The 25,055-nt window shown below is 39.7% G+C and overlaps 1 protein-coding gene and 1 long non-coding RNA gene across 2 annotated transcripts; one reads left to right on the top strand and one right to left on the bottom strand.

Moving 5' to 3' along the window:
• The first annotated feature begins 475 nt into the window (after positions 1-475).
• Positions 476-6,145, top strand: LOC108883180 (uncharacterized). The gene is made up of 3 exons (XR_001960895.2): positions 476-4,654; positions 4,750-4,833; positions 4,917-6,145. It is a non-coding gene; the product is annotated as an uncharacterized LOC108883180 (long non-coding RNA).
• Positions 6,146-21,795: 15,650 nt separating this feature from the next.
• mcl1b (MCL1 apoptosis regulator, BCL2 family member b) lies at positions 21,796-24,044 on the bottom strand. The gene is made up of 3 exons (XM_018676093.2): positions 23,418-24,044; positions 22,862-23,112; positions 21,796-22,677 (listed from the first exon to the last, which is right to left on the bottom strand). Exons 1-3 carry the CDS (start codon positions 23,884-23,886, stop codon positions 22,561-22,563), a joined length of 837 nt encoding a protein of 278 aa, XP_018531609.1. The 5' UTR covers positions 23,887-24,044; the 3' UTR covers positions 21,796-22,560.
• Positions 24,045-25,055: the final 1,011 nt, after the last annotated feature.

The following is a 25,055-nucleotide window of genomic DNA, read 5'->3' as shown; positions in this document are numbered from 1 at the left end:
AACAAAAAGGCTATTAGTCACGGAAACAAGCAGTTTGGTTTCTATCTGTGACAGAGGGGAAAAGTATGGTTGAAGCATTTGTGATGACTTTATTGGTTAGACTGTCAAGTTACACCCACAAGTACAACCTGAAGATACACAGTTTTTCAACAAGTGGCAGAAAGAGTAGCGTGAGGCTACGTCAATAGCGATGCAAGTGTTGTACCCAGCTGTTGTGGTTAACAGGGAGTTAAATCGAAAGGCAAAGCCTTGTTTACTAGTCTGTCTGAAATGGAATCATTTTTAAAAGGTAAGGTTGTAAAGATTAATAATGTAGAAGAGTATTTAAAAGCCCTGAAACAAGTTACTATGACCAATGGGATCTCTATTTTATATAAAAGAAGATTAAAAATCTTTTAAAAAGTCTTTAGTTCAGAGAGCATCTTAACATAGGAATATTAATATTAGTATTATTTTAAGATAATATAAAGAATATTTTATCAACAATCAGTCTGTATTATTAATTCAAATTACACATCCGTTTTATCACTTCTTTTTCCCAGTTATCATGCCCATCAATTGTTTCTTTTTAATACCAGATTTGTTTTTTATGGTGAAATGAATTCATAAACTGGCCAAACAAAGAACCAGTGTTGAAAGGTGAATCATTTCCTTAAAGATAAGCGATAAGATACCAGCATGGGTACAGACTGTGGGAAATGTGTGGCTTCCATTGAACATGTTCCCACCACTATTTTTACCCATCACACACACACACACACAAACACACAGTATGTGAATGCCTGCACACAGATTTGGAATGTGAAAACACTGTGACCATGTGAAAGACGTCACTTGTAGTGATGAACTTACAGAGAATTATGACCTCAATCTGCAGTTCCCCATGGGTTTATGGAGATGTGTAGTGAGTTTCAGCTCATTGTTTAGCTCCGTACCACAATGTTCCTGTTTTGGTTCACTCTCACTGCTCTCGTAGTGTCATGGTTGCCCCCACAGGCAGCACCAAACAGCAGACAGACACAGTTAGGGACCAGCTGGTAAACATAGTGGAAAATTTAGCAGCTAAAGAGCAACATATTTCCCTCAGGAGTCAGTGGAGACCAAAAACAGAGCTAAAAGAGAGTGAATAGTGAACGTACATTTGTCAGGCAGACAGACACTGTGCCAGATTAGTGATGTTTCTCTTTAAATAAGCAAATTATTTATATATATGATTTATATACACAGCACAGTCTGGTAGTTTAGTCCAGGGGTCCCCAACCCAGGGAATGGGGCCCTCCAAAGGGTCACAAGATTCATAGGAGTGGCCATGAAACAATTAATAGGAGAAGAAAGAGGGATAAAAAAGTCAAGTTCTGCTGCACTGGATTCATTTTCTGCTCTTTTCTCTGGGATATTGGAAAGTTTTACCTTTTTGCAGCATCTAATAGATATTTAAATGAAACCATGTCTTTGGCAGAACTGCTATCAACCCATAGACCCATCTGAAACATGACAAGAGGCCCAACTAGACACTACACACAATGCATTATATCCTATTACCAAATAAGATAACATAAATTCTTCATTTAAAGATTAAGAAGCAACTACAGCTGCCAGATAAATGAAGTGGAAAAAGCACAACTATAGTGATGTGGAGGTATAAAGTAGCATCAAATCGAAACCACTGCATATTTGCATCTTCCACTGCTTTAGTATACTTCTTGAGGGCGCAGTTAATCTGGCTGTAAACAGTGTCTAAGCTGCTGGCTTATGTGTGTTATGTGCACTCGGGGTGTTCTCTCTTTGAGCTGCTGTTTGCCTCCACAGTCAGCTGATGTTGTTTATCTCAGCGGTGCTCACTTGCTTATGAGGTTTGTCCTCTAGAGGAGTGCGTGGGAATATTATTCACTGGAACTGTGCAGTAAACTGGCTGTTGCCTCACGTTGCACATGAATTACTACACACATGCGTACACACACACACCTTCCTGTGTGTCCAAAACAAAAGGAAAACTGGAAAAACCTAATTCTGAGTGACTCTAATAGGGAGAACAGGTTGGATCTTGACTTGACAGACGCTAAACGGCAGTTGCATTGCCAGCTGTTGGTTGGTTGGCTTTCAATTGTCTTTTGCAAGGGCAGTGCTTCAAAGTGTACCTTGCTATTCAAAGCAGGGACAAAGGCCAAGGCTGAAAGGCTTTAACGAATCGCAGCTGAGGTAAAAGCTCTCACTATTCCTGTCTAACCATTCAGACCTCGAATAAGCCTCCAAACAAACACACAATCCCCCCTTTTCATTATAACCTGGAAATCCAGCCTCAATGGTACACACGCTGCAATGATATGAGTTATATTAGTACTCAGTGTTCCCAGAACTCCTTTCCTTCCAACGCCTGCCTGTATCCTAATCTTCATTCCTCCCATTCCTCTCAAACTCAGTCACTAGCTGCTCCTCTCTGTACTTTGTGAAAGTTTCACAGCATGCTAACTAAAAAAAAACTAAAAAATGATGCTAGTAAAGTGTAAAGATGAAACAGAGGAAATGAAAGGGCGAGGTATGGGCCAACGTGTATTTACATGTATATGACTTTGCCAAAGACAAGCCTGCTCTTGTGAGTAGGCTTTCATATGCATCACAGAGTAAATTTACTTTAGGAGGAAGCAAACACAGTCAGCTGAGCAGAGCTGGGAAAAAACGCAGAGAGAGAGAACAGACAACCACTTCGAAGGACATCCTGACATGCTTTAAATGACATCAAAGCTTTAACAGTTTGTGGGTGAAATGAGAAAAGCAGGAATTAAGGCAGAGAGATGTCATCAGCGTGACTGCAGTCTGGGAAAGCAGATGATCATGACAGTGCAGAGTAAAGGTCAGAAAACAGGAAGCGGACCCCAATCTTGGGACAATGATGGGAAGTTAAATTCATTCATTTTTGCTCTGAACAGGAACAAGGAAGAGAAATGAAACTTAGTGAGATGAGTCAGAATTTAACCAGATTGGCGTAGTTGCTTTGTAAAATGGAACATGAAAACCTAAAACTTCAAAAAAAAGACAGACCACACAGCTGACAGTGTGCAAAGACTGAAACGGATGTAATTAAATCATGATGTAATGTAATCCATTTCCTGTGTAGACTGGACGTCTGACCAGCCAGATTCTCCATAGTTGACTAATATGATTTACTTGGGGGGTGGGGGTGGGGGGTAAAGTCCAGATCGAAAGCTATCCAACTGTATAACTTGACCATGACACATGACTGAGGAATTTTAATTACTGTAAGCAAGTTGAGATTCACATGGGCAGCACCTGACTCATCCTAAACCAGTCAGAATGACGAATGTGAATCACAAGTCAACCTTTAAAGTTTAACTTTATCCTGAACACCATTCATTTCCTGTGGACTTGAAAGATGGTTGTTAAAGAGTTTGTGTCCCGTAGTTAAAATAGATTCCTGTCTATTTATTTACATTTTCACAGTGCAATAAAAATCCAAAGAAACTCTTCAAACCCAAAAAATCTACTTCACTGTTTGACTATAAAACATGCACAACAACCCTGTCTGATTCATATACTGGACTGTGGGACTCCTGCTCTTCTATTGGTTACAAAACTGACCTGAGGATAATCAGCCCAATCAACAATGTGGTTGGTCCCAACACACCCAAAGCAGAGACACCTACAACACCTACACTGGCAGCATGACGCTCCAGAGATTAACGACTGCGGCTGAGAAGAGTGGCAACACATTTGTCCAGAGATTCAGAGTTTACACTGTCCATCTGCTTCAAAAAACTTTTTTTTTGTCTGCAATAGTTATGGCACATCATGTCATCTGAGCTCAAGTTCAAGTTTTGTGCCAAAATAGTTTTTATTCTGTTGAAATTTGTGCAGAAGAAGCTTTCATTTCTCATCACACTCTCAGTCGTCACTTTTCATGTCTAGGCGGGCCAAGTGTTTCATGTTAAAAACATTGATTTTGGGTGGAATATCACTTTAACACAGCTGCTCGTATCACCAAAGGCAAAGACTGAAACTTGTGTAGGAGTGTCGTTCATATGCAATACGACACTGCAGCTCTGTTTCTTTAAGAAAGCGTGGGCGAGTGAAAGAATGTGCAGAGAAACAGCTTGTCACATCTTCAAAACAGTAACGTGTATTTCCCCCATCCACAGAATCCAGTGAAGAGGCCTTTAATTAAATCTGATATGTGTGTGGGAGGCAAAACTTGGCCAGTATTTCACTCAAAACACAGAAGGTGTGAGATTTTTTCAGGTAAAGCAGGGACATTTTTCTGTGGGGGCTGATAGAGCACACAGTCTTACAGGAAAGCTGTCAGAAAAACATGCTTTTCTGGATATGTCTTGAGGCCACAATGAAGAAATGACTTAAGACAGCATGAGAGACAGAGAGAGACAAAATAGGTTCAGGCAGGTAAACAAATAATCTTAAATGGGTTATATTTACATGCTAGCAGCCTACGGCGCATACCTTATGCTTGAGACATGATTTGGACACAGTGATGGTTGTTATCGACACAGCCACAGGAATGGTCTTTAAAAAAAAATCACCAGACACCAGAAGGAAAACATTTTCTTTCAGACTACAAAGAAGACTAATTTGCTTTCTTATGCGGGCTCCTGTGCAAGAAAATGACTGCTTCTCCATAATTTTGGTAAGAGATACCTCGGTGTCTTGGCAGATTCAGGCCATGTACGTTTTCTAGGTTTGGATCTGTTTCATGGAAATGTCTGTAATTCTTTAATAAAGGTGCAGAAACGAACCACAAACAAACACATCAGAGAACTGAGGATATGGGAGAAAACTCAACAGCACTGTTCCTGCTCTCTTTATGTAAGCTGCTGAGCTTCTTCAGAGTCCAGTCAAGTGCTCTCTGCATTCCTTTGCGCTAAGCTCTTGTTTTTCTGGACTCACAGGGGCATGCCTGGACATTAATGAAGCCTGAAAACGCCTCGGATCACTGAGCTAATGCAGCACCCTTCATGTGTACTCCAGACACCCTGCATGTGACCACTTGAACATCTCAGGTGAAATCCAGGGCACAGAGACCTGAGGGCCTGCAGGCTGCTCTGTTATCCTTATGAATCAGATTCTAGGCTTTCTCCAGAGGAAGAAAATATCTGCAGGGACTTATATTGACTGCAACAAACTTAGATTTCTATGTCAGTTACATTTCAATCAACACAGGCATGCAAAGGTGAAAAGGTAGATGAAATTAACTGCATTAACTGAAATGATTATTAGAACAACAGCAAATTACTCAACTACAATTTTGATGATCAAGTAATTTCCTGAGTAAGTTACTGAGCAACAAGACAAGAAGACGTCATCAAATGTCAAATCTTTGACATTGTCCAAAATCATGTACTCCACCTCTAACATGATCAAACTACAATAACCAGTGAATGAATGAATTCTCATCTTTTTCTCACAGTCACAGCAAATTCAGGAGTGATGGGTTTTAACATATTAGTTCTCTGGAGGTCAATAAATACAATATCTGCCTGAACAACCTCATGTGGCCATTTAAGCTGTTCTGTATATAATAAACATGTGAAGTGTTTCTCCTTGACCTTGTGTGGGCGTCCTTGGTCACGTGCTGTCATTAGCCTGAGAACTGACACTTATCTCTATTATTAATCAGTCCATGTTTCACCATGTCGTCGTGTGGGACTGTTCTCTCAGGAACGCTTCTTCCCATCTGTCTCACGCCTATCACATTTCATCGTCAGAACCTGATACAGTTTCAGTCAACACCTATTTCCTCAAGTCATACAGTTCAGCCTAGATATTTTGGTTGGAGGCTCCAGGGTCTTGTTGACGTGCTGGATTCCACAGCAGAACATGGGGGATTATGGGAATTTTGTAAAAGCAAATAAGAACTGATCAGAAAAAAAACACTCTAAGAGATAAACTATCAAAGAAAAGCCAGTCTCTGTGACAGGTTGGTGAACTTTGGACATATGATTGGTTAAAGCAGATCTTTGCTCTTGGTCTGAAGATATGGCTCAAATGCTACACCACATCAGCCCATGTTATTATTTGCAGAGTAAAAGCAGCTCATGTTAACAAGACTGTGATGACCATTTTCAGCACCAATAACTGTATGCAATTCAAAATAAAAATAAAAAATCATCAAGCTTTGGCCACTGTGTCCACTGAGTCTATTTTTGTTATGACGAGGCTGAGAAAAAAAACCTGGATGCATAGTTTTATCAGAGGGGAACGTTAAGGCTCACCACAAAGAAATGGAGGTGAGTAAAAGAAACGTTGATTGTTTAGGCTGTTTTATAGCCAACCAATATCATTAAGCAAAGCTGGCAAGGTAATGTAGGATTGAGCACAGTCTCTGATATAGACATAATATTGCCAACACTGATAAGTTATTAATATGGTTAAATCTTATGTAACATGACCTGACAAACTTAACGCTGGTACTCAGAGAAGTGGACACTGTATCCCAAGATGGTGTTCCATTCACTAATTTGCTCACAGGGCACTGAACCAGGTATTTGCAGGCGTCCTCGGGCTTCGTGTTTTTGAACCCATCGAGCATGGATACTGTTCCCCACGCACAGTGTCGTTATACAGCTTATAAAGGCTCAAGACTCACATTTTATTGGATCTAATGGATCAAATTCTAGTTTTGAAAGTCATTTTACAGAGTTATTTTGGAGTGGATGTGACACTAGAAACACATATTTATCATTTTACAGCAATTTCCTTTGGAATGATTGTGTATGGGAAAAAAGCTGGTAAGTGTCACATGGCCGGCAGTCGTGGCCTGTTGGCTTCTGACTCTGTATTGCCTCTCTCTTTGTCTCAGTAAAGTTTCCATGATCACACATAGCAGTTACTTTAATTTGTAAATAAGACAAAAGTTATAATCAAGAGGAATTATCCATTCTGATTCTGACCGTATTATTTCAGTTTCCCCTGAGCTAGAACAAGATGCGATTCAGCTGTAATTTGCTCTAATTCTAACAGCTCATCAAAATGAAAACAGGCAGAGAAGCGGTGTCAAGCATCAACAACACTTTTTGTGGTGGGGGTGTCAGATGGGCTCATAGGAAGTGATGTTAATTCAGAGAAATACAAAATGTAGCACGTAGCATAGTTAAGATCAAACACACTCAGAGCAGCAGTTTGTTCTCACAGAGGTCAGATAAGCTATCACAGATTTATCACAAGAATCTGCTCTCAGTCAGCAGTGACTGAGGTCACAGGATGAATATGCATATAAACAAGACTGCCTAAGATTCATCAGAACATGAAATATACATGTTAAATCAGAATAAAGTGAGAAAGCTTAGTGACATGAATCAAACTATGTTCAAATGTCAACACAAGATTTGTGTGTTCTCAAATCCTAAAAAAACACATTTTTATAAACAATATTCCTCAGTTCCCATGGTTTGGTATCACGTTGCTGAACAATTGTATGGTTTTAAATTAGCCAAGCTAAATAGAGGAATGACATCACTAACTTGTGAAGTGTGATATTGTCTTTTCCTGTGTCCTTGAAGTCTGTGTGTGTGTGTGTGTGTGTGTGTGTGTGTGTGTGTGTGTTGGGGGTGGGGGTTATGTTATTCAGGTGCAGTCATGAGTGGGAGGTTGTTGTTTATAGCCTATTTCCAACATGCACTTTAACCAGTAAATACTCTTGAGAATTTCCTTGGTTGGTGTCAGGTAGGATGTAGGAGTTCATTTTCTATGCAGGGTGTTTGTTATGACATAGAGTGGTTTTTCAGAATATTCTGGTGTGGTTGTAGGAACATTAATAACAACATTCCCAGTGAAAAGATGAAAAATTTAACAAACAGGTGTCAGCTTTGCAGCCCCTGAGGCGACCCTGGCTGCTTGTGTTTCGCTACACATTTGTGTCATCAAATATAAAGGGAAGAAAATCAGCAGGTGATGTTTGTAAAGCATTTTATCTTCCCTGTGATGGTTAATATGTTGGTGGTGGAACTAAAGTTCCTGTTTGTCCCTCTCATGTAATCACCGTCCTTGTATCTATACAGCAAATATAGAGCTGGAGTCAATAGCTGGTTAGCTTAGCTTAGCCTTAAGACTGGAAACTAGGTAAACAGCTAGCCCGGCTCTGTCCAAAGGTAATAAAATCCAACTACCACCACCTAAAGCTCACTGACTAGAAACAGTCTGACATATATCCCCCCATGAGTAGAAAGAGCCAGGCTAGCTGATTCCCCGTTTCCAGTCTTTATGCTAAGCTAAGCTAACCAGCCTGAGGCTGAATTAGATTGATTTGTCGTGTGTTTTCCGTTTTTCCTACTGCAACTCGTGACCGGCCTAAGAAAAACAGGTCATCATTTCAAAGTGGTGCTGTCACATGGAAACAGATTCCACTCAAATTTTTTTGTAGAGGAAATAAAATGTGCTTACCAAAAATACACTACCTCACCCAGATAGGTGGGTTTTATTTTAGTTTACTGACTTCCTAGTCCTTCAGTCAGGAAGACATGAACTGTGGAAACATTAAGTTGATTTAGCATTAACACTAATGCACTTATTTAATATGCAGCACAGAAGTGAATTAGTAAATGACATTCCTTCAGCCAGCAGATTTAGAAACACTTCGATGTGTCTCTGAAGACATGGGTGTGAAGCTTTCGTTCATACCTCACTAATTTGTGTAAATACACCCTCAGGTCAATGACAACAAATACAGATATGCAAACAGCTCCTGCACAAGCACACTCAGATCAGATGACATACTGGAAGGCCCATGACAAACACACTGCATGCTTAAATGCACATTTGATGCTAATATACACAGGCTACCACCTGGCAGCTCACGTGCTTTTGTAGGGACTTCATTACTGTTCATTAAATACACAGGTGAAATCAACTGGTCAGGTGCATGAAAAGCAAACCCTGACTCACAGCTCTTATTGTTTTTATGTCACATCAGAATCCACTGCAAAATCCGCAATGATTTTTTTTTCTTGCTCAGGCAGTTACATAACAGGACTTCATGCTAGTGTTTTGCAGACAGACAGTATCACATTTTCAATGATAATTTTTGAGATTAATATTCCTATCAAGGAGAGCTAAGAAAAAATGCATATAATAACCATGACGAACACTAATCTAAGAAGCATGTCAATAATCTCTTTAGTTAACTGATACTGATCCATCATAATTGCTTCTTCTACCCTCAACATGGTAATCCCACCACCCACGCAATCATTTCTCAAGGACTTTTATCACACACTTGCCCTATTGATCTGATTTACTGCCTTGATAAGTTACAGCTTCATTTAGAAAAATATTCCCATGTCAGATATCAGCCAACAGTTTCCTGTTCAAAGTGAATGTTTGGCCTCATCTAACATGTAAAAATGCAAATGCACCCTGGGCCAGCCTCCTGGTAAGATCCACAGTGTAGCTTGTGTTGAATCTACTGCTCTGTCCCATTAACAATAACACCTTTTGTAAGTATGAGGAAATTAACAACAGTTATGAATCATTAACTCTCCTTCTGTAAAGCAGTTATCAACACATGTTACATTCCTTCAGTGTTTACTTGATCAATTAAAACGATAAAGTATCGACAACACGAGTGAACATCAGGAGGGTTGAAGAATAAGGCCGGTGTTTTTCCATGTTTATCTTATTTTCAGTAAATAACATTACCCCATCTCTCAATACTTCCCCACTGCGGCTGAGACTTTCACACCTCGTTTTTACAGTTATGTTTCGTGTCTGTAATTCCGAAAGTTTCGTAAACACATCAGAGATCACAAAGGCATCAGCCCCAAGCACACCGCTGAAAAGACTCAGTAATTCACCAAAACATCTGGCCATTCTAGTTCTTAGCAAAAACAGGAGTAAATACTGCATTTGCTGGGTACTGTTTTCATCAGTGCACTGAATACACAGTTTGTGCTCTATAGTATTTCCAGCAGCAGTATGGTGTACGAAACGTGATACTCGTTTTTAGGGTCAATATACAGACATGACATTTGTAGATAATAAGAATGTCATAAAGAATGTTTCAACCCTTTCCTTTAAGATGTTGCTCAAAATAAGTTCAAACACAACACAAAGAGACAGATCTGACCTTTTGCTAAACTGCTAAACCTCTCTGCTGGTTTAAAGGAACTTTGATTGAACTCTAGTAAAGGATTTAGGATTTAGATTCTCAAACACTGGATTAAGCCATTGGCAGACTGTACAAAATATCACAAATATTTATAATAATTCTAAAATTCATCTGATGAGCATTCATGGCAAAATTTGAGAGGATTATGTTTTCAGATAGTAACACATTTAGAAACCTTTGTGTCTGCGAAATGACAGACTAACAACGCAGGGATCAGGACTTTACCAAACAGCTTTCTTTCTGGTAATATGAAGGCGACAGGCTTGAGCTGGCAGACCTCTTTGTGTCTTTGGTTATCAGCTGAGCAGTTATTTTGTCTGTGCTGTAATCCTTCCAATCGTCATCCATGGGGGAGGATGAAAGACTTCAGCCCTGACCCAAATTCACAGAAAGACCTTGAGAGACAAAACAAAAGCAAAGCACATAGAAAAACCCCTAATTATCGTTTTTATAGGTGTGTGGGTACTTTCTGTGGCATGCCACAGGGGAACCACTGGAACCAGTAATTTCATCTGCTTAGTAAAACATTTATCAGGAGAACAACACCTAAGACTCTGACACCACGTCATTTTCATTGTCTGCAGATTACACTTACAGAGCTGCAACAGTTTGGGATGAGTATCAGATAAATGAAATGCGCTGGCTCTGAAGCAGCAGGATAAAATCAGAAAAGGGAAGTGAACAAGTAGTGCTTTTCCTACTCACTACCTATGGATAAGGTGCCCCTGAGTAAGACACTTAACCCCATTTCACCTCCCAACTGGCTGCTCTGTGGCCAAATCCAAGACTGTGGTTTACCTGGTGAGGTGTGACTGTATAACTGTTTGAAGAAAGGCTTAGAGGATTCAAAATCTTATGATCCAAGGTGCCAAAAATACCTCACTGTTCAAAAATGATTTGAACTGTCAACCAGCTATTAACAAAACCTTGCTGTTAGATGAAGAAGGGTATTAAGGTCAGGTGCAATAACAGTTGTAAAGTACACTACCAAAGTGAACTGGGAGAAAAACACAATCTGGGATGATTCTTAAGTCACATTTCTTCTCACAAAATAACAACAGAGGGATTTGGTTGGAAACATGAGGGGATGAACCTCAGTTAAAAAAAAACTAAACGAGCCTCCTTCAGTGCATTTGTCCTTTCAATTGTGGAAGTTGCAATTAAGACTAACTGCATCAATTTTAAACCTCAAAGTCTCAGTCCACATCTTGAGGCTAAAAGGCTACAGTTGCCACAATTAATATAACACATGCAAATCTCTGACTGAATCTCTGCCCACAGGTGAATAAAAAGACAATAATCTCTGATTCTAATGCAGCAATATTGTCCCTTTAAAAAACAATCGACCAACCAAACAAACAAACAAAAAACAAAAATAAAACTGACAATATTATAGAGGTACAATGCTAAATTGGTCAGGTATTCTTTCAAGGAATATTTGACCACTTTGGGCACATAGACTCCAAATAAAGCAATGTCAATGGGCTTTCATATATAAAGTCTTATAGCTAACATGTGAGCAATTGTATATCCATCTGCTGCAAATCCAGCAGAGATTTTGGATTCACCAAAAACAAGGAAAATATTGCTTTGTCATTTAATACAGGAAAGGCTGAAAACAAACTGGCTTTGGTTGAATATTGGTGGGTTGGTGAAGGCTGGAGGGACTTAACCAGATGGACCAAGAAACCAAATAATGAGCTGAAATCTGCATTTAACTGCAGAGCAGTGTGTTGATTCCCAGTGGGATCAGTAGTAGAAGAAACTTTAATATTGCAGGGAGTCATTTAATTTCAGGTTAGAGTAAAAATATTGTTTAAGTGGAGCTGTAACATAGACCTATATGTTCAAATTTGCCTTTGTTTTCCAAATTATATGTTGAAACCATCAGATTCAGATTCAGATCCTGAAAGCTGTGTGGTCTGAACACAATCCAACTGAGCTACATTCTGCAAGTAAATAAATATGGTTGATATGTGACATTATCACATCTAAAAACAACAGAAAAAACAACGCCCTTTGTTTCTAATGGTTTATGTCCTTGAGGTTAACAAGTGTGAACTTAAAAAAATGGAAACCAATGGAACACAGTCAACTTTTCAACTTCTTTCAACTTTTTCATATCAAACAAAACAAACTGTAGGTGTGATCACACCACGGTAAAAACATTTAGTTTTCCGTGTTAACTGTGTTTAATGTAGGCTGACAGATGCTTTATTGGAATTATAGCACTGGAAACATCTACATTTTTTATCTTTGCTGAGAGGTCACAGTGTTTGTTAAAAACAACTGTAGTCCTAAGTGAGAATCCTTTTAGCATCATGTGACTGTGATTAGGTCAAGTTAACAAGATCAAGTGAATCTTTTAACACAGTTTGTTCCACTTAAATGTGATCAACGAAGCAGGTGAACAGAGATTTGATGATTAGACGTCAGCAAAGACAGAGAAGATGGGTTTGTGAGTTAAATTTTTAAAAAAGAACACAGGTTTAAGACTTGACCTAAATATTGCTCCTAATCCTCATGTAGGCAGTTTAGGTATATTTTGAGATTGGCTGGGTTTTTCCTATCTAGAAACACTGCAGCTATGCTGTTACTTTTGAGACTTTCTGGTTTGCATTTGAAACCATCAAACACGCCAACATTAGCCCACATTATTAGCCTCATAGCAAACTTGTATGTGCATTACATTGGTCAAACAGGACTACACAGGACTGTACATTTTTCTGAGACTATGACAAAAAACCTAAGACAAATAATGAAAAAATTAAAATAATTGAAAATGCATATTCAATTTTAATTCTGTTAAAGTTGGGTCATCCAAATTTAAGTGTAAGTTTTAATGTTGGATTAGAACATAGTTTCTTTTTGCTATTTTCTTTTGTTTGTTTTGATTAGGTTTTGGTTTCCCTATCTGTGGTGCAAGGAAACTCCCCTACAGTCCGGCAGAGACGTTGGTTCTTGTATGCGACCAAACCAAAAAGTAAACAGACGGCAAACATGGTAAAGAAATGGGAAAAAACACAACATATGTTTGTCAAATCATGGATAGAGAAACATGCTGTTGTCTCAGATCTCATGAAAAGGCAGATGTTCTCTTGACATCCATAAACCAACTTTCCACCACTTGTACACCACAGACCATTTTCTGTTTACTTTTAATTTCATTTCTAACGACTGACAATGATTAGATACAGAGCAGAGAGATGAGGATGTTGAAATGAATCTTTGCAAACTCAACAGCCCAACCAAATAGTGCTAGCTAAAACTAAGATTCCAGAGGAAGTACAGTAACAAGTAGAGGCACATTCCTGCGTGCATTTCTTCCTCATTCAAAGAATCATGAATATTTACATATACACACACACACTAGTCTGAATGCAAACCTGTGAATTGCCTTCCACAACTAAGATTTGTTTCAGTGATGGCTGCTTCCTTGAATTAGACAAAGTAAGCCAATCAGAGGAATGTGGATGAGTTTAAGAATGGAGACAACATTTTCCTGGGCCAGAATCAGAATCCTTCCTATTTGAAAATGGCAACCAGGAAAGTTCCTGCAGTAGCTAGATGACTTTGCATTAAAACAACGACATAGGAAGGAATTCAGTCTACCGGTAAGAGAATGAAAAACAATCCAGGAAGGCCAGTTTTTGAGTAACAGATTGTTGAACCCTTACAGTTTATCATAAGCTAAAATGTACAGAAATTAGAATATTCAACATCATGTTGTGTAGCAGCAAAAGTTGAGCCAGGTAAAACTCTTGGCTGATGACCCTCTGTTTTTTTTTTTACCAGAACCTCTGCAATGGCACCTCCACTGTGCTGTCAGTCAGCATACATTTAAATGAATGAGGGGACTATGATTTTATTTATGGGGCTTTAAACTGTCTGAACACAGCCTTTATCTCCCAACTTTTAACAGCAACTTCCCAGACTAGAACAGTCCAACTCAGTCTGATCAGTCATGTGGTCCAAATTGTAGACATTACTGGGATATGAGTCATTGTGTTTGTCCTCCCTACAGCAGTGATATCTGCCTGGCCACCTAAAAATTTGTGGTTTTGCTTGAGTTGTAAATTTTGATGCTAGGCACCGGGGCTTACACAGCTATGACTCATCTCCCAAGGGTCTGTGCTCCTTTTTTTTGCTGACCAAGTGCTGATTCCAGCTTAAGATGAGGAAAAAAGAGGGGGTCTATAATTATCCTGCTTATGATGAGGTCATCTTTTGAACTTCTCCTCAAGTGATGTTCCAGCTGAAAAAAGAGATTTCAACACACTCATCCATTCAGTGAGTGCTGCAGTGAAAAGCATGTGATCCAAAGATGTGTGACTCCGCGTTTGCCGTGGCAAAATGATTACCGGTCATATGAATTACGCGCAGCCACATGCTGAGCCTCTCCAAATGACTACATAAACGGATGACTATCAGCAGGACAGTTGTTTTTTGGTATAACACAATGTCCCTCATTCAGCAGGGTTCATTGGCCTTTGAAGCACCACTGAGCTCCACAGATTGTTGGAGACTAGACTGTCAACAAACAACCACCAATGCTCGGCAAACATGGTTTCCAAACAAAAGGTGAAGACGAGCTGGGTGGGGGGTGAAGCTGTAACTGACACTGACCATCTGACCCTCCACCCACCTGATGGCTTATCCAGACATAACAGTATCACACCTTAGAGCACTCAGGTTAAACAAGCCTGGACCTGTTACAGTTTGACCCTGAAATACCAGAAGTCAATGGAAAGAGATGCCTCGCAGCTAAGTCACAGTGTTTCTGCAAACATGACACAGGAGGCCCCAAAGTCTGCCACAGTTCATATGAGTTCAGTGGTTATGAAGGAAACGGGTGACCTACTTCTCATATGTTTGTCACCCAGTTTTATTGTTTAAGAGGTGTTAGGAAACTGTGTCGCCAACAGAAGAACACAGACTCCTGAAAAGGTTAGAATTAGTATCCCTACTATGGTTGTCTGCTGGTTTCAGATTTGAGTTTTCTGATTTATTTTGAAGTTTGAATTAGTTGGTTGCTGCATTTATATGTCTAGATTAAAACCTGGTTGAAGGGAGAAATCAGGTGTAAAGCAGGAAATCAGAACCCGATTACTGGCACTGTAATAACCAGGTTACTGAAGAACCTGTGGTTACATACAGGTGGTCACGAGTCAAGTTTTATCTAGAACCAGGTTTTTTTTTAACCAAAGTGCAGGGTACTGTAAATGTAAGGGAGATAAGCTTCAGCTTGAAAAGTTTGAATCTTATATATTTTTATCTTTTTGGTCAGAGGCTGTGAGGGCACAGTGAGAGGTGAATGAACGTCTTTAGACTTATTTACTTTAATTTTGGTTTCAGTTTTATTATGACTTGGTTAGTCTGGATGGAAGAACAGCTGCTAGTGATGATGTTTCCTTTCATCCCACCACACAGCTGTTCCTGAGGTCTTTGTCATGCACATACTAACATGTAAAACCTATGTTAAACATAAAACCTATTTTAAGAGTAAACCTGGTTAAGAATGCAAGGTTTCTACAGCAGAAATCTACCTGCGATGACTTGCTTGGATTCTTTTATTTACTTAACAAGGCTGTATTGTCAAACACACGAGGTGAGCAGCTGCCCTGGGGCATCAAACCCCAAGGGCCCCTACAGTCCAAGGTTCACTGTATGTAACTTGGTTTTGATTATTTGCAACTCTTTTTGTAAATTTGCATCATTAAAATACAGTGGGCAGGTCCATTAGTGTGTCTTATAGAGGGTAGAAATTTAGTTTAAAGAGGTTAATTATTCAATTTATTTGCTCCTAAATAAAGTGGTGTTCAAAATAATTACCACAAACTAATACAAATTAAGTATCATTATCAATTAAATCATCATCGATTCAGTATTGATACTCTGCAAGCTGGAATAAGAAATATAAAGAAGATAGAGAAGTAAGAATGAGAAGGAAAAACACTGGCATGTTAAGTCTTGACAGAGTAGAAAAATAACTGAACATATGCCAGTTTGGGAGTGCCATGTATACACTGCTGGGGCTGGGTATTTATTCTTAGAGCAAATGTTCTGCTACTTCCTTCCCATGTGTAATAAGCTGGGAATTTTGCTGGGAACACCACGCCCCTTCTAGACAGAACATTGGCCTTGTTACTAAACTGTTCTTTCCTCTGTGAATAAAACAAAACATGGAAAGCCTCCAGCGACCTAACATGGGGTCAACGACCTGCTTTAGAGAACACAGTGTGCAGAGAGAGACGATTACAACAACTTCTGCTAGAGCAAAGAAATGACACGTAGCTACCGTCTCACAGCAGCCACAGTGAGTTGGCAAGACAGAATACTGCAACATAATGAATATTCAGTGAATATTCAGAAATACAGTTACATCAAAGCAGAGGAGGAAGAAACCCCCCAAATGAATACACATGGTTAAAGCTGTCCATTTTAAGAAAAATTAAGATGTAAGTGAAATACCTAGAATTAATCAAAAGTTTAAAATTTACAGCATTTCATCATCTGCACTGTCAAAGATAATGCAAGACTCTCTGGATCTTGTTCCAGCAAAAACACTGCATGTCATTACAAAGCGGAAAATGGCTGTGTCTGTGAAATACAGCTGGGCATGACAGAAAACTCATCAGTAACAATTTTAATCACCTATTGATAAAAAAAATTAACCATTTTATGTCGAGCTTCAACAGCGTGAGAATCGATTGCTTTGCTCCGTTTTATATCATATCATTGATTGACATATTTCACAGTTTTATAGATTTTATAGATGTTTTATAGACCAAAAGATTCTGCTTATCAATTAATAATGAAACTAACTGTTAGTTGCATCCCTTGACTTTTGCCTTCTGGAGGCTAGCTTTGCTGAAACGTGTACTACAACACAGCTATCAGGCACGCTGACATAGCTTTGATAATAAATCCATAATTTATCATTATAAAAGAGCAGAGGAAGGTTCATAGCTCTGGATTGGATCCTAAACCTGCACAGCTGCACAGTAAACTCTGACAACAAATACACTGTTTGTTGTACTTTGCATATCTTAGCATACTGGACCATGATACATCTAACCTATTTATAACATCACAGATGGTGCCTGTATGAGCATATCAAGCTTCTGGGAAGCTTTTGGAACAACCAAGAAGAATATAACAATCTGTAAAGTTCAAATGATGCCTTACCATAAAAACTGGCCGCCTTAAACAAGTCACTGTGCTTATTTTGTTTTAGGTTAGGATGTATGGTCATAGTTTGAACACACAGTAAACAACAAAAAACTGCAACTGCAGGAACTGCAGGATGCAGTAAGAAATGATAGTGGACAGTCTGCATGACACAACTGCCAGCATGGATAAGCTGTCTATTAATACTGCACTATGGTCATCAGTCAAAGAATAAAGTTTCAAAGAACGGGATGACTCCGCTCAGAAAGGTTCATGACATGTCACCCAGTGGATTCAATTTGATCTGTGATAAGTATCCACTCGCCACGAACAACTTAATGTCCAGAGTTCAGTCTGAGGCGCTGATGAATGAGCCCTTTGAGCTTTGAAAGCTATTTTTTCTACTTTGCTCATAACAATACACAATACACAAAACTGATCATAGCATGTTTGAAAATGCATGCTACACAGTGGTAGCCATTTGTATTGACAGTGTCCAAACACAAAGAACACACAGAATGAGACGAGTGTGACACAGCAAAAAGGAGGGAAATTACAAAGAATGTGAGGAAACATTTTTTTTAATTAGCCCTGAAACTAAGTTGTTTTTATCATCACTTGATCTATCATTTCATTAACTGATTATTATTTAGTCATTGGTTTATAAAATGGCCAAAAAACGTTCCTCATGTACTGATCAACAGCTAAGCAAGCAAATCAAATGATTTATAAAGCCACAACTGGCAAATGCTTTTCTTTCCCATAACTTTAAAGGTGCTTTAAATGTTTTCTCTGCAGCTGAATGTGGTTTCATGTCAGGAGTCGGTGGTAGTGTTGGTCATTTACCATATAAAAGGTTAGAGTGCACCATCTGAGCAGAGCTACTTCTTAAGGGCAGACTGGACGCTACAGTGAGTTGCTATCGGAAAGTGAAGAGAAAGGCCAGCTGGGCCGAGGCTAGCTGGTTAGCATGCTAGCTTCAGTAGAAGCAAAGAAGTGACAGGATTAGAAGCAAGATAATGCTGTTGCTTTTCATAGCTCTTGGCGAGTAAAGGACTGAAGTTTGATGCTGAACTCACAACATTTCTTAGAAACTGATGAGTATTGGCTACAAAGTGAATTTCTTCGGAACAACTAATCACTTAGTTTTAGTGCTATTTATAACCTTAATCTTAAACAGCACAGGTCAAAGAGTCTCAGATCAGCATATACCAACATTTAAAGACGTGTGTAAACATCAATTTTCTACAAGTATGATTTTATTAGGGAGCAAGAAAATAGGATTACATATTTTCCTCCAAAGTAAACAGTAGCCTAATGCGCAGGTAATGCACAGTGGATCATCAGTTTGACCTCCTAATGTGCCAGCAGTCAGAACATTGTTATGGCTGAGCATATACCGAGCTTATCAAGTCAAAAGCTGCTTTGGCGCCTTTAAAGGACATCACCAGGCTTGTGCATAATTCAAAATAGCAAACACAACACAGAATACAGTGTTTGCAGTGGAGATACAGCATACACACATTTCAGCATTTTGCATAAAGTTTCATGGATGTGGCACCTGGTGTCTGAAAGGTGTTTTCAAGGAAAAAGACGCTTGCACACAGGGGGCAGTAGTTTGTTTCAAATTGCAGAATGAAATTGAATTTAAAGTTGAGAAGAGACAAGTCGTATCTGGGAAGTGTAGTGCAGAGGCACTGCAGCAGTGACTGCTTAGCATCAAACATGGAAACAATATGGAACTAAAAACAGAGGATCTACTGTAAGTGCTTATTTACAGAAATATGAGATGCATTTAGACATGTGTTTTGCTCAAAGGCACTGCTGATAGAGGACAGAGTTGAGCAGACACCCTCAGGGTTCTCTGCACGAATACATAAACAAGTTCTGTATATTGAAATAGCAGAGCATAGACTGTAGGCTAAGGTTTAATTAAAGACTCTCTCTGAAGCTCAAAGACAGACTGCAAGTCTCTAATTCTTTGCCAGTGAAGCAGCTCTAGAAACTCTTGTGAAGTTTAAGTGGGGGGTGGGGGGTGCACTTACTCAACTTTTTAGTTTAATAAATTGAGTCCCCTTTACACAGTGTGAGCTCAAACTGTGAAGATGTGGCCTATCTTTGCATCTCAGAGTCAGAATTCTGAGTATTCACAACTTCTAACGAATAACTTTTTGGCGGAGTACTCCTGTTAAAGATAAACTTGTGCGTCAGCTGACTTCCCAGAAACTGTTGCTTTTTTTAAAATCAAGGGGCGGGCTGTTGCTATGAGGAAGTGGGGAGGCCTACAACCAATGCTCTGACAGGGTTTTAAGGACGTTCCTCAAAGCTCAGGTTACCAAGCTGCATAAAACTGCAATAGGCTGATTCATGCAGGAACCCTCTGTATGAGAAAAATTTAAGAAATAAAAATGATGAAATGGTGTTTATCTAGCACTGAAAGTAATCTAACCTCTTGTGTAAAGTTTTCTCTAGAACTGTTCATTGCTCAAATGTGGGTCAAGACAGACTTCCTCATTAGAACAACTAAAAGGCCCAGATCCTCAAAAAGTGCAGAGAACCTCTTATTTTCTTTAAAATCCAACAGAATTCGAGTTTTGAATGCTACATGCACAGAAACTCAAAAAAAGTTATCCAAGCAAAACTGAGCAGAAGTCTAGTCCAGAACAGTACTTGGTTTCTACCAGGTTGGGCTGATTATAATCAATAATCAGTATCTGCATGTTAAGTGCAGACAATAGTTTCTAAACCACTCCTTGATCTTGCCCAAAGAAGGAATGTTTTCACCTGCTGAAGGGTTTGAGCAAGCTAGAGTTCACAGCTGCACTGCTCTGTTGGTGCAGACGCTTCACTATTCCATTTCACAAGTTTGTTCAACCACAACAGATGATTTAGACTTTAAAGCAAAACAAGTGCAGCAAGAAAATGTGATATGTGACCATCTAGGGGACCTTCACAAACTCAATGTGACATCTTCTGTCTTAATAGCCCTGTGGACATAGCCAACTGCAACGGTTTTGTTTTCAGTTTGACCTACATTATTTACACCTATCAATAAAGAAAAATAACCTGTTAACAAATCCATGGCAATTTAGAGGTTATTTAAAAGCAGGCAGAGATTTAGCCTTGTGATGATTTTCCTCCTAACAATGTGCAGCCCTGTCATCAACATGTCATTTTTGTTTAACTGAATTTCATTAGTTTGACATAGCTAGGGTTTCTGTCTGACACAGGTTTCTGTGTGCAGCAAAGTTTCAGTTATCACATCCTCCTACTGCTATTTGCATATCTTGACATACCAGTCACTGATAGACAATCTAAAAGTAACACTCTCCTCCACACAAATGAAATTTACATTATATGAAGGAAAAAAAAAACTGCAATAAAACTCTAGGTAGAAGAGAAAATTATGTAGCTATGGGGAAGTGGAGAGGCTCAGACTCTCAGATAATGTATTGCACTAATAAACTGGTTAGTTGTTCAAAGACTTGGTGCACTTTGCATATTCAGCCCCAAGACATTGTCTGTTTTCTGCACCCCCAATCCACTTGGGTATGGTGAAAACTTCTCTATGAAATTGCCTCATCCTCAATTCCCCATTGTGTAGCAGCCTGTTATTCACATTGAATTGTACAGGGGTAACCAGGGTGGTGGCTAACATCATTAGCCGCAGGAGAGGACTAGGGGAGGTCTGCTGTGGATCGTCACCATGGAGAGGCTCTACTCCATTTCCTCCTAAGACCTCGATGAGTGTTGTGTTTGTCCTGTAACCCAAGACAACGGGAGGATCTGAACAAACAAGGGCACAGCCACAAATCATCACCAAGGATTCCCCTGCTTGAGGCTTGATGTAGTCTATATTAAGATTTAGGTTTTTAATGACAATAAGTGCAAAAATATTCTTGGGTGAAGCTATTACCTAGAAATCTCCCTGACTGCAACATATTAGGAGACATTTGTGGGTTAAAGAAAATGGCTGAAATTTTGTATCAAAGCACTTAAAATATCCAAAAAACACATTATAAACAATTAAGTACCCAGTCAAGTGTTGCATATTTGATTAAATCACCATTTTCTAGGCAGCTAAAAAATGTTTGCAATCCAGGAAGTAGTCAATGTTATGTAATTTTGAGGATGTTGTGAACTGTTTTTTACCCCAGTTTCACAATCTGGTGCTGGTGCACTCTGTTGTGCACCAGAACTTTGCAGATATCAACACACTACCCCTGCAAGTCGCAATACTGCGGATGCAGCTGAGTGCTAAGTGCGATGGAGGCCCTGCTTCAAATTTCTAGGAAACGCTAGCTGGTGCTCGGTCTTGGGTTTTGGTGTGAATAAACATCAAAGGTCTACAAGTGCGGAGGTGTTAAACTTAGTTTAGTGTGAGGTGATTCATTTCAGCATAACAGAACCAGTAGGGAGTGTAGATGTAACCTCTGTCTCCTGCTGCTGAAAAAAATCAATTTACAGAAAGACAGTATCAAAAAGGTCAAACCATGTTAATTATATTTTTCTTTTTTATTGTTTCAACCTATACAAATTTGTTAGCTTACATCTGGATCGGCACTAATATACCACTGTGTTATCCTTCCTCCAACTGTCAGCTTTGGTGCACTGGAACAGCACAATCTTTTTCTTCCAAACAGTCCTTGATCATTTCTTCACACAGACTCAAACTTTCCAGGCTGCTGTGCTGCCAAATGTCCTGCATGTGGTTGCTCTTGTCCTTTAGTACTGATCCGATATTTTCCTAACAAGGAAGCAGAGCTACACTAATGCAAATCCACCCCGCCTCCCTTCACAAAGTTGAATCCATACAAATGATCCGAGGCTTGTCAATGGGCTCTATGGAAATGGGCTTCATGACTGCAAGACATGGAAAAATGCAGCTCTCCCTTCCTGCCTTGGCCTTGCATACAAACACTCTTGCTGCTGGGTAATTGCTATATAATTAAGAACACGGTAAACAATCAGAAAAAAAAATCAGATCAACTGACTTCCCACCATAACCATTTCAATTTGCATAGTAGCATTTTTCATTTATTAGAAAAATAAATTTCTTTGTAAATTAAATAAAACCTAATCATCTGAAGGTTGACTACTGAAAGTGAAGTCCATTTCTGGCCACCAACAGTGAGTGAAAAATGTATGTGTGTGGAAGGGAGCCCAAAGATATCCATCTTCTTAAGTCCAAACTGAATGCACAAAGGTTGTGACAGAAGAAGCTTCCAGCATTTCAGCACAAGTCTTAAGAGTGTCCAAATTCACCTGATCAACAAAGCCAGTGTGGCCCCGATACCAGCAAATCCAGCAAGGCCAATGAGCGTGTTCCTCACTGTTGATTCTGGGTCTGATACGTGAAAGAACTCCACAAAGCCATCCTAGAAACAAAGACATGAAGAAAACTTTAGAACACTGGAAGGAATGCTGAAATGGATGGAATGATAATTGCAAAGGCACAGCTATGTGCACTGGACACAGGCTAGCATTGCACAATGAGAGCAGTTATGCAATCAGCACTTTTTTTTGCTACACCCTGTCAGTCAGCCATTAGTCATAACTTACCCAGGAGTTGTTTTTCACAAGCCAGTCCCGCTGGTCTGACAGCAGATATGTGGCGATCTCCTGCCCCACAAGATCCACACAGTCCACCCTGCCCCTCTCCTTTAGGTGCTGACACACCACTGCGCCGAAGGCCACCAGGCTGGCAATACGACCCCAGTTTGTGGTGCCGTCTCCGAACAGGTTCTTTGCTACTACGCTGACAAACGACACATCATCCCCTCTGTCATCCAACGACAGTTTGTTGATCATACCTAAAAAAAAAAGGTTTGAGTCAGAAATCAATCTCGCTTGTGAATTTAATGTGACATTTCTGCGAGGCTATCAAGTCATCATGCCCCTCCTATTGAGATGTGTTATGAGTGGATAGCTGTTCACTTAAATGTAAACTTATTTCCTTGTGTGTCTGGTCAGAATAACATAGCTCCGACTGGCCAAAACAGAAGTTTCAAACACGGAGTCTGTCGTGAAGAATTAGCGGTGTAAATGCAGCCTGTAGCGGAAGTGGTTTACGGCTACGTGCCGCTGTCTTTGTATGAAATCCACACGTACTACCTACCGTTGTATGCGTATCTGTGTTTTTCCAAAACGCCGTCCACAACTCTTTTCATTGTTGGTAGTGCTTTGCTTTTATTCCACCGTGGTTTCGAAAGTCCAGTAAAGTCTCTCATGAACTGGCTAATCAGTTGCCTGGTATCATTCTCCAACACTTCGTCCCCTGCTGGACAACTGGAGACATCGATTTCACTGTCCGACTGCAGCTCCGGGGTACACGGCAAAGAGCCGTCGTCGACGTCGCTGTCCTCAAGACGGCTTTTTGCTGGATACCCATTTGTTGAGCTGACTTCCAAGTTCTTGGGCCGCTTTGGGGACCCAACATTCCCGTTGCGAGAGTCTATAGTTGAGCCCATGGCGATCTGTGGTGAGGAATCTCCTGAGCTGTAGTGCAGTCCCTCCGCGACTCCATTTTGAGGAAGAATAAAACAGTTCATGAGGGCGGTCCGCTTCGTTGTTGGAATGATATTCATTTTAATTCCTTGGTTTCAAACTTTCGCTAAATTTGTAAAGGTAAATAAAATAAGGTGGTAAACGTTTTACGCTAGCCTGTGTTTAACAAAAAGCTAGCCCTTTCCCTAACGTCTACTCATTCTTCATGGCGGAGTGGCAAAGAGTCGGAAGTGAGGTTGAAGCTTCAATTGATTATATACGACCCACAACCGTCACCGAATACGTGTTGCGTGCGCACATACGTCACCACTTCCGGCCCCACTCAAGCGTCTTTTCAAACTGTTTGTTTGTTTGTTCAGGATAGTAACACACACACGCCCGCACGCACGCACACAGAAAGAAGTTTCGTGATGTTTCTCAACCTAAGAATGTGAAGCACTTCTGTGGTTCTATAGTTGTGATTAATTTGTGGGTTATGAGTTGTATTTTTCCATGAAATTACAAATGAAGACAAAAATATTATGAAATGACAATAACACTACTACTACTACTAATAATAATAGATTTTTAAAAATCTAATAAATATAGTTTAAACTGATAGATTTTCCCCTTTACACTATGACATATTTTTAGTGAATAAAAGAGCAGTACTGTAGCGCAGCAGTTCTGGACTCAACCTGAAACAATCTCAACTAACGAAGAAAACGAAACTCTGGCCATAGACTGCCTGGGGATGCAAAGAAAACAGATTAAGGTAAAAGCAGCACAGAGGTGCATGGGGATGCAGTAAATTTGTTGCAGTAATACAATCAAAAAAGGGAACATGTTACTGGCGAATGTTGACAAATTCTCTTGAACATGAGCACATATATCCTTTACATTATCAGAGGAGTCTTAATTGACCAATTTCCCCTAGTTTAAGAACAAATGGGTTCTTGTCATCATAGCCTGTGTGAAATTTTATCCCGTGGGTAATTTCTTCACACGTTAAAAAATTTCCGTTTTTCGTTGGGAATGCTGGAAAAACCCAGAACGTTGTTCTCGATGGCGGGCCACATCTAAGATATAAAAGATTGTGCTTCCCCCTAGTGGTCAGAATGAGGCTGCACTCCCTTTTCAGTACCTCGTGTTTTGTTTCCATACAAGATTTCTTCATTACAAGACCATGTTCAGAGGACGTCTCAGCACGTAATCACCGACAAAAACACCAGAAGTACAAGTAACTAAAACAGAAACCGGACATCAATGA

The sequence above is a fragment of the Lates calcarifer genome, linkage group LG15 (genome assembly GCF_001640805.2).
Source record: "Lates calcarifer isolate ASB-BC8 linkage group LG15, TLL_Latcal_v3, whole genome shotgun sequence".
Taxonomy (NCBI): Eukaryota; Metazoa; Chordata; class Actinopteri; family Centropomidae; genus Lates; species Lates calcarifer.
This window is presented reverse-complemented; position numbering and strand designations above follow the sequence as displayed.

What these genes read in the sequence shown, in the direction of transcription:
- mcl1b (XM_018676093.2), bottom strand. Translation starts at nt 23,886, where the DNA reads ATGAATATCATTCCAACAACGAAGCGGACCGCCCTCATGAACTGTTTT. An exon ending in ACACAGATACGCATACAACG is followed by an intron (nt 23,113 to 23,417) that starts GTAGGTAGTACG and finishes TTTTTTTTTTAG; the next exon opens with GTATGATCAACAAACTGTCG. An exon ending in TTGTGAAAAACAACTCCTGG is followed by an intron (nt 22,678 to 22,861) that starts GTAAGTTATGAC and finishes CTTTGTTTCTAG; the next exon opens with GATGGCTTTGTGGAGTTCTT.